At 32.0% G+C, this 9,051-nt stretch overlaps 1 protein-coding gene across 8 annotated transcripts in view; it reads left to right on the forward strand.

The window, feature by feature from the left end:
- Positions 1 to 7,974, forward strand: part of LOC106101040 (AMP deaminase 2) — a 31,899-nt gene extending 23,925 nt beyond the window's left edge. For 6 of the 8 annotated variants that reach the window (XM_013280123.1, XM_013280129.1, XM_013280126.1 and 3 more), the window contains one exon: positions 7,746 to 7,974. In XM_013280123.1, coding sequence (XP_013135577.1) covers positions 7,746 to 7,850 — 105 coding nt within the window. In that variant the 3' untranslated portion in view covers positions 7,851 to 7,974. Of the gene's footprint in view, positions 1 to 600; positions 5,539 to 6,398; positions 6,433 to 7,745 lie in introns of those variants that run through there. The other 2 variants (XM_013280124.1, XM_013280130.1) reach the window with 2 other exon arrangements.
- Positions 7,975 to 9,051: the final 1,077 nt, after the last annotated feature.

Consider the following 9,051-nt stretch of genomic DNA (forward strand, 5'->3'; position numbering starts at 1 on the left):
ATAGGAATCAAAGAGACTAAATAGTTCTGCGATAGTTTAATCAAAGTGTGCATACTCTTAAAATATACAAACAATAATCCACGCTCAGTTTTGTCGATGACCCTACACACTGACAGCCCACATTCGTCTTCTATTATCGTCGGCGTGACTCGTGACGTCATCGGCAAAGTAATATAATTGAAGTTTAGTAAAAACACAACTCTTGTTAATCCAAAGTTATAGATTGAGAATACGAACTTCTTACTATCACACTTTTAACAAAACGTAATATGTATAACTAAGTTACAAAACAAAAACTGCAATAAACGACAAAATGTCTAAAAATGCTTGAATTATGTCTAATTGTTTGTTTTGCCTGGGTTGTGCGTATTGAAGTCTGCTAATGTCGCTTTTACACTAAATTCAAATAAGTAAATATATTTAAAAGATTCAAAAGATAAGGTAACATAGCTAAAATGCTCTTCTTTTCTTCTAACCAAAGTTACCTAACTAGTTAGTAAAGATTTTTTTGTACCTTCGATATAAAAACGATGAATAATAAATATTAACAATAACATACTTATATAACTGATATTTACATACATAATCCCCATATTTCAGGAGGGAATGTCGACTCGTCGATAGATCATCAAGAACACATCACTAAAATTACCACATCAACATTATTATTTACATAAAACAGACAAATCCATATAAAATGGCCGTGTTTACTAGGAGAAAAAAAACCTAACCAATTCCTTGAAACACAATTTAATTTTTCAACACAACATATGTCGTTCCTTTAATCACAAGAAAAAATTTACTTCCCTCCAAAAATGTCAATGACAGTGACATTACATTTTTCTTTTGAGCAGTAAAAACATATCATCTTTCTGCCACATAAATAAAAACTTTAAGAAATAATCAAATATAAAAACGAATATAATAATATAGATACAAACCATAAAAGTGTTGATTTATTTTCATTTAACTCTTTGTAAAAACTAATATTCTAACATTGCCGTGTTATATGGAGTTTGTCGTTTAGGTTAAGTGACCCTGTTTAACTGTAGGGCTTTTATATGGTGCCCCAATATGCTTACCTTATTAGGTGTTAAGTACATATGTGATAAATATTTAAAACGCGATAGGATATTAAGCTTGCAAAGTGCCATTTGTTTAATGTTTGGCTTCCATAAATGTTGTTTTCCCTTTTGCTTTCTAAAGAGAAAAAAGGATAACAATATTTTATAGAAGTTTTAGCTGTCACTCACGGTTTAGGGATGCCCGATTCAGGTATCGATACTTTGGATAGTAATGGATCGTATTGCATTATATCGATCCGATCTGTTCGATACGATTTTTTAGGTTTATAATTTTTTTTTTTATAAGATCAAAGTTTCAGTATCTTATTAGTAATTGTGGGTTATATTTTTTTTGACATTGTTATGAGGCAGTTATTTTTATAACTTTTACTTTAGTCCTTATCCCATTAATTTTTGTCGGACTTCTTCGTTTTTACTCTCCAATGGATAAGATCGTAAGCTTCGTCTGATGTTAAAAGCGTGCTTTTTAAGTCGTTTCCCACCGTTGTCAGCCATGTGACGTGTGGTCGTCCACGAAACAAATTATCCGACTTGGGATTGATGTTAAAAAATACTTTTATTTCAAAGAAGTATGGTGACGGTGGACTGGTCTTTTTATATTGAAGCCCGTCTTCATTTTCCATGCTGTGCTGGGTGGTCAGCTGGAGTGCGGTGCAAGACAGTGTCAGTATTTCCTCGATAGCTTATTGCTCAGTTCCACCGAGTATTTAATGTATGAGTCAAAATATTCGTCTTGGATTTGTTGTTAAAAAAAAAACAATAATTTATTTAAAACTGATTTACAAAGTATATTTTATCTACTTTACAAAAGATTACAAAAAGGCGGGCGGATCCCCGTAAACTGATATAACAATCACTCGCTAGTCTTGCATATCGCTGCCGACAACATACTGCTGGGTGGCCGGCTAGGTGCGGTGCGAGGGGATGTTTCCGTACTATTCCTTGATGCTTCATTGTCCAATTCCACGGAGTGTTTAATGTCCTCCGTAGAACGCTTGGTATGCATGGAATGTTCATTTCTATATTTTCTATTTTGTTGATTTGGGACCTCTGACTCCCCTCCTAAATTCGAAGTTCCATGTTTTGAACAAATACGGAATCTTAACATTTGTGATGAAAAGATGAAGATTAAGATGTTAGTAATAGCAGCTATCAAAGCATACTGAATCATATTATGTCTGCTTTCGTATTTAAAATCTTTTATTTGCTTAATATTTTTAATCTGGTTGATATTTTTGATGCATACGTTAACTCCATTTCTGTTACGTAATTATTCGCTTGTAAGTCCACTGCATTTTGTAAAATAGTATCAATTCGTTGATAAATGTAAAATAAATCATTATTTTTATCTCTAGACTTACCATGTCTAATTAATAATTGTAAACTATTAAAATTTTCGTTACTATTATTCGAGCCTATGCTCTATATTTAAATTTGTAGAATCGTCCATTTGCCTTCGATTATTCTTGTCGACTTTTGTTCTATTATTACAATTTTCATTTGGCTCTAGCTGTCTGAATCTGTATCCACTACTGAAGATGAACAGCAATCTGCAACAAGAAGCTTCTCTACGTGATATATTTTACCATTACTTAATTTATGTTTATTTCGTGGTTCTACACCAGTTATCTTAAATGGCCCTAAATATCTACTTTTTGTTTTATGCCGTTCCGCCATACTATTCTTTAAGTATGCGACATCTATCTTAAATGTTTTTATTTGTTTGAATTTTTTACTCATTCTGTTATTTCTATATTCTTTTTGTCTTATTAGTAAATCATCTTATTTAATTCATTAGAAAATTCTCGATGTTACGCTATATAGTTTTGAACTAATAGTCTAAAATTATCGAAACTTCTAAGTTTCGGTTTTCTACCAAAATGAACTTCGTAAGTCATTCCTATCGAACTATGCTGTGTATTATTATAATTATGGGTTATAAAATTAATCTTTTGATTTTTATTTAAATCAGAATCGTGTTGTAATCTAAATAATTCTTGAATATTATTATGTGATCTTTCTAAATCTGAATTTGACTTATGATGCTTTGACGTTGTTGTATGATTAACCATGTCATATGTTTTATAAATAACTATGTCATATGTTTTATAAATAACTATGTCATATGTCTTATAAATAACTATGTCATATGTTTTAAATAACTCGCTTAGTATTTCACTACAAAATGATTGCTCACCATCGTGTACTATCTTATTTGGTGATCCTATTAATGCAAATATTTCATACAACGTATCATAAACTTTTGATTTTTCTGTAGGCCTAATGATCGCGTATTTAGAAAATATATCCATTATAGTTAAATACCAATCTCTTTCAAGAGACATAAAATCAATATTGCACTTGCATTAGTTCATGTGGTGTTTCTGTTTCGGTTGGTAAAGTATTATATGGATGTCTAATATACTTTTCTCTCTGACACATTTCACAATTATTTATGATTTGTTGATCTTTCTCTTTTTTTCAAAATAATATTTTTCATGCAACTAACAATAAACGCTATCTATTCCCGCATGTCTGTTTTTATATAAATGATATTTTTAACTAACTTTAATTGTTCTTAAGTATCATTAACTTCGATTAAAGAATTGGTATATCTTACTCATTTTAGTTTACTATGGTCAAAGTATTTCCTATAGGTTTCTGACACTTCATAGTACAATTCATCATTAGGAATTATTAACGCATATATTTCTTTATTGAATTATTCTAGCATCAACTCTTTTATAGTTTGCTGTTTGTTGGTGGGTGGAATATATAAATATAGCATATCCTTTTTTATCTTACCTGATTAAAAGGAGCCAGTTCGAACACGACACGATTTAACCGTTGCAGTGGGTATTTATTGATGGAATGCCAGCGTCACAATCCTCTTGACAACAATGAATCGTTACTTTTGACGACTCATTGTCTTGATTTACGGTCGTGCTAGTTCCTGTAATGCTATCATTATCTCTTGAATTGTTACACTGGACTTCCAACGAATTGTCGCTGAAGTGATTTAACTAAATTCGGCTTAACGCATTGATAGGAAATATTTTTTTGTTTTATTTCAAATACAAAATTATTATATCTCCCTTTTCTTTTTAAATTTTGTAACTCACCTATCAATACGTTTAAATTTTTTATAATCCGTACATCTTGTTTTAATAATGTTTTTATATTTTCCCACATTATTACAGTCTGTGGAGTATCCCCACCAGCTACGTTTATGGGGTATCCCCACCAGCTACGTCCGAATCCGAAAGAATCTCCCGAATATGTAGACACAAAAGCGATTAATTCTTTTGCGTCTATTTTATTATTATTTATTAATCCTACAGCAAAATTATAATCTACTGTTTTGGTGTGATCCACCTCGCCTTTCGTATTTTTCTTATAAGCTATGGTTGCTGGTTTCAAGTGGAACTGAATGTTGGAGGATTAATGCGAAAAGATACTTACATGAATTATCACGATTTGCATTGTCTGATTTCTTTTGTTTCTGTGAGGTCCTCTTGCTTTATGTCTTGATAGACTTAGTCGACGCCGTTCCAGACCTCTCGCAGGATTATTACGATTGTGCTTTTGGACTTGAAATGCAGGTTTTGAGTCTCGCAGGATTTTTATTATCGTGCTTTTTTTACTTTTCCTTACGTCAACCGCTGAAGGGCCCCGAGTTGGGCGTAGGTCAAAATATTCGTCTTGGACTTGTTTTGAGGGGATGTTTCCGTAGTATTTTTCCTTGACGTTTCTTTGTTCAATTTCACGGAATGTTTATTGTCCTCCGTCGAACACTTGGTATGTTCATTTCTATATTTTCTATTTTGTTATCTGGGACTTATAACTCATAGATGGCGCCTAGCCTAACCCTTTATGAGTAACTAAGCTCAGGAGCCTCGGCTCGGGCCGTTACTTCGTTGTTATTGCCGGATTTGTTCAATGTTGCTGGTGGACTGGCATTTTTATACTACAGCCTGCCTTTATTTTGTATACTGCGGTGGAGTGGTCGCATGAAGTGCGGTGCAGGGGGGTCTTAATGTACCATTATTCCTTGATCGCTTATTGTCCATGTGAATGGGTCAATTCTACGAAGTGTGCAGTGTTCTAAATGGAACGTGTGGAATTATATTTTTTTTTTCAATTCTCCTTGTTTGTAGCCATTGATTGTATTGTCGAATGGTGTTATATAAATGATTCGTATCGATACACTGAAACGTATACCGGTATCGATCGACCAAAGTATCGGATTTGATCGTGCATCCCTATCACGGTTATATTTCACATTTGAGGTTATGTTATGATCTTCCCGCTTTCTGTTTAAAAATATTTAAGTAACTCGATGTTGCCATGTTTCATTTTTACTCTAATGAATTAGATCTTTTTATCTTCTATGCATTTTCTATATAAATAGTTTTTTTTTTTGTAAATTAATTTAAGATTAATGAATCATGAGTTTCTTACTATTTTTAATTATAAGAATTTTGATATCTTAAAAAAATACTATACTTTAAATTAAATATATGTTTGATTTATTTTTCTTAGTTACTTTTAAATAATATTACTACTTAGTGATGATAGTAGCAAGGTCTTATATCAAATACGCCTAATTTAAGATAGATCTTATATACTGATCAAATACATTTAGGGATACACTGCAAGCAACTGTGAGTGTGGCAGACATCATTGTAACTGTCTTTTAAGCTGGGGCGTAAATTTTAAGCATTTCTGGTTGTAACTTTGTGTCCTGCTTTTGACTGTTTCATGTAACTGTTTTTAATATCGTATTTGTCAGTTTTATTTTACTATAATTTTGTAAGGTTGTGTCTTTTTGTTTATTTTTTTTTAAATTATGTTTGTTTTATAACAATGTAATTGTTATTTCTAGATATGACTTATCTTTCTTAATTTCTATTATTGTTTAATGCCACAATCTTACAAGAGGTTTTTGTATGTTTTGTGCTCATTTAATGTTGGGATTTAAAAAAAAAACTTATATGTTGAATTGATCTTCAATAAATACATTATCTGCACTTAATTCTTTTAATATTCGGCTTTCAAAATACTTTCATTGTTGTTTATTTAGGAATTTTACACTTACATATAAAAATATACCAATATTATATAATAATGAATGTTAACAAGTTGCTGGAAATGAAAATATACTAAATTTAAAATGAATTTTTACTACTGGCATTACTACGTCAGCAAACTACCAATACCTATAAAGAAACAAAATCCAATCACAGATAATACAATACTATACAACCTATTCAACCTGTAGTTTGTTTTTTATTGTTGTTTTCTGTATGTTAGATAAAGCGGTGTGCAACGCCCTTCTCAGCCGAAGGTACCGCGTTTACCTCTTCATTCTGTGAAATCTAATTTACGTTATTAATGAATTCAAATCATTTTTTTCTCTATGATTAACATATTAAAACTTGATATTGTAAATAATTTCACTTGAAAAATATTATCATTTTCTAACTAGAACTTTGTTACCTTAACCCGCTCCTAGCATACGTCATATATTCATTATATACTAGCTGTTCCCGTGCGACTTCATCCGCATGAAATTATGTAAACTTTATTTTATCGTTTACATTTGTCAAATTATCAATAGCAAATGTCAAAATGACATGACATGAAAATCTTGGCAATCTTGCTTCCTTGATGTCAGCAACTTTTTGTCTCTTTCCCACATTAGGGTTTTTAACCAATTTACCCCTTAAGTGCAATTGCGTGAAAATATATAGCCTAAAGCGTGACGTGTTAGGCTTTTTATTAGAAAAAGAATTATTCAAAAATATGCTGTAATTGCTGACATCTTAGGCAACAAAGTGTGTGTTTACGCTTTATTATAATAGTATAGAACTATAGATTACATATTACGTCATCATAGCTTACCATATGTCCCTTAGCGTAGATACAGTAAGAACAATCTACGCTATGGAATGATTCAAGTAACTAAATGTCGCTAAATGTGGCTAATATCCTTAAAGGTATTCATTAATTAATATCTACCCTCTGTACCATTTTCGGAGTAAATGTATTTACCACATAAAAATAGGTATTGCAATGTTTCTTTGTGGCGAAATTAATTCTATGTTATTTATGTTGGGTTTATATGTTTGTTTTATGTGCATTATATGTCGTTTTTAGTCCAAAAAGCTTATATAAGGAGGCAGTAAGAAGTTAATAACGTAAGTATTATAGTGTGTTATCTATACTAATATTATAAAGAGGAAAACTTTGTTTGTTTGATTGTAATGAATAGGCTTAAAAAGTACTGGTCCGATTTTAAAAAATCTTTCACCGTTAGAAAGGTAATTTATCTGTAAGTGAGGCTATATTTTTTATTTCTTTATTACTATTTTTAAATTAAACGCGCACGGAGTCGCGGTAAATTTTAATAAACAGATGTTGCCCTATAAAAAACAAGGACAGCTTTAATTTGGGAAAAAAGATTACAACTTATCTTAAACGAAATTTAAATTCAGAAGGAAATAGTAGAAGCATTTAGAAATATTCTATGTTATTCAGAGATATATTTGTTAAAAAATAAAACTACCGGTGTCCTTTCCAAAAAAAAAAACTAACCATCTGAGTATTTTTCCTAAAATAAGGTAAACAATATAGAATACACTTACTTTATGTTTCCAGTCTCGCCTCTCAGTCCGCCAGTTTTCAAATGGCCCAGCGCCCTCGACGCCGCCGCTCAACATTAGACCACCTATCGTCAGCATTAAACGACCTTCTCTCGTTTGAAATATTGTATAAAACAGAAATAAACTATCGTATAAGATACATAAAAAGGGCACACCTTTGACTAAACTATAGCACAACTGTTGTGCGATTGTAGATTGTTTCGCAGTCCATACAACTGTTTAGTTGCACAACTAACAATCGAGCAGTGTGCCTCCATAGGAATCAAAGCGAGGATTAAATAGTTTTGCGATAGTTTTGTTAAATGTGCGCCCCCTCTAAATAAACTTTAATTATGTAAAAAGCATAAAAAACAAGAAATAACCTAAAATAGTTGGGCATTTCATTATCTAACGGACCCTTATTTATAGTCTGGTATCTAATAATAGTACATAAACAATGTATTTATCTATCAATAGTTTATATCTTCAAGTGTTTTGCTACAACTACAATCTTAAAAGTGGTAGAGCCCGCTTTAACATCTTCACACGAATGGGTCGGCTCGCCCGGTGTAATACCACGACCACACAGAAGACAGGCGTGAAGTGGAAGCAATTCCGCGTTTCGTCTGATGGTGCCGGAGGCCTAATTTTCGTCCCTTTTCCTATCCACCCTTTTCTTAAGAGGAGAGGATGAGAAGGAAAAGTGGATTTGACGGCGGAGGAGACGCAGTTGATAGGGATATATCCTCTTTATGTGCGTCTCCTCCGTCGAATAAGGGTAGGCAACGCATCTGCAATTGCGGATGTTTATGGGCAGCGGTCTCTTTCTATTTCGGTGGATTCAGCTGGCCGCTTGCTCGTATGCCACCTTATATTATAAAAAAAAAACAACTATAATGTAAAAAACATCATATAAAAATACTATGTGTTATGTTTTACTATAAATAAAATAAATACTATTTAATCGGACAAGAGTGTTTCATTTCTCTCACCTTTACAGTAATTATAAAACTTGTAAGTAGACTTGGCAGTCATTATAGCATGAACAATCTCCTCATCCATAATCGCCCGCGATTCCGTCAAAAGTAATTAGCCTGTGTTCTTCCAGACCTAACTTAACCTCTAAATCTATGACAAATTTCATCGAGATCCGTTCAGCAGCTTAGGCTTTAAACAAACATTCATCCATCTACACTTTACAATATAAACTAGAAAGATTTATTTATTTATTTATTTTTGACCGACTTCCCAAAAGAAGGAGGTACTCAATTCGTCTGTATGTTTTTTTTTTTTTTTTTTTTTTTTTTTTTTTTTTTTTTTTT

The sequence above is a fragment of the Papilio polytes genome, unplaced genomic scaffold (genome assembly GCF_000836215.1).
Source record: "Papilio polytes unplaced genomic scaffold, Ppol_1.0 DF824024.1, whole genome shotgun sequence".
NCBI classification, from domain to species: Eukaryota; Metazoa; Arthropoda; class Insecta; order Lepidoptera; family Papilionidae; genus Papilio; species Papilio polytes.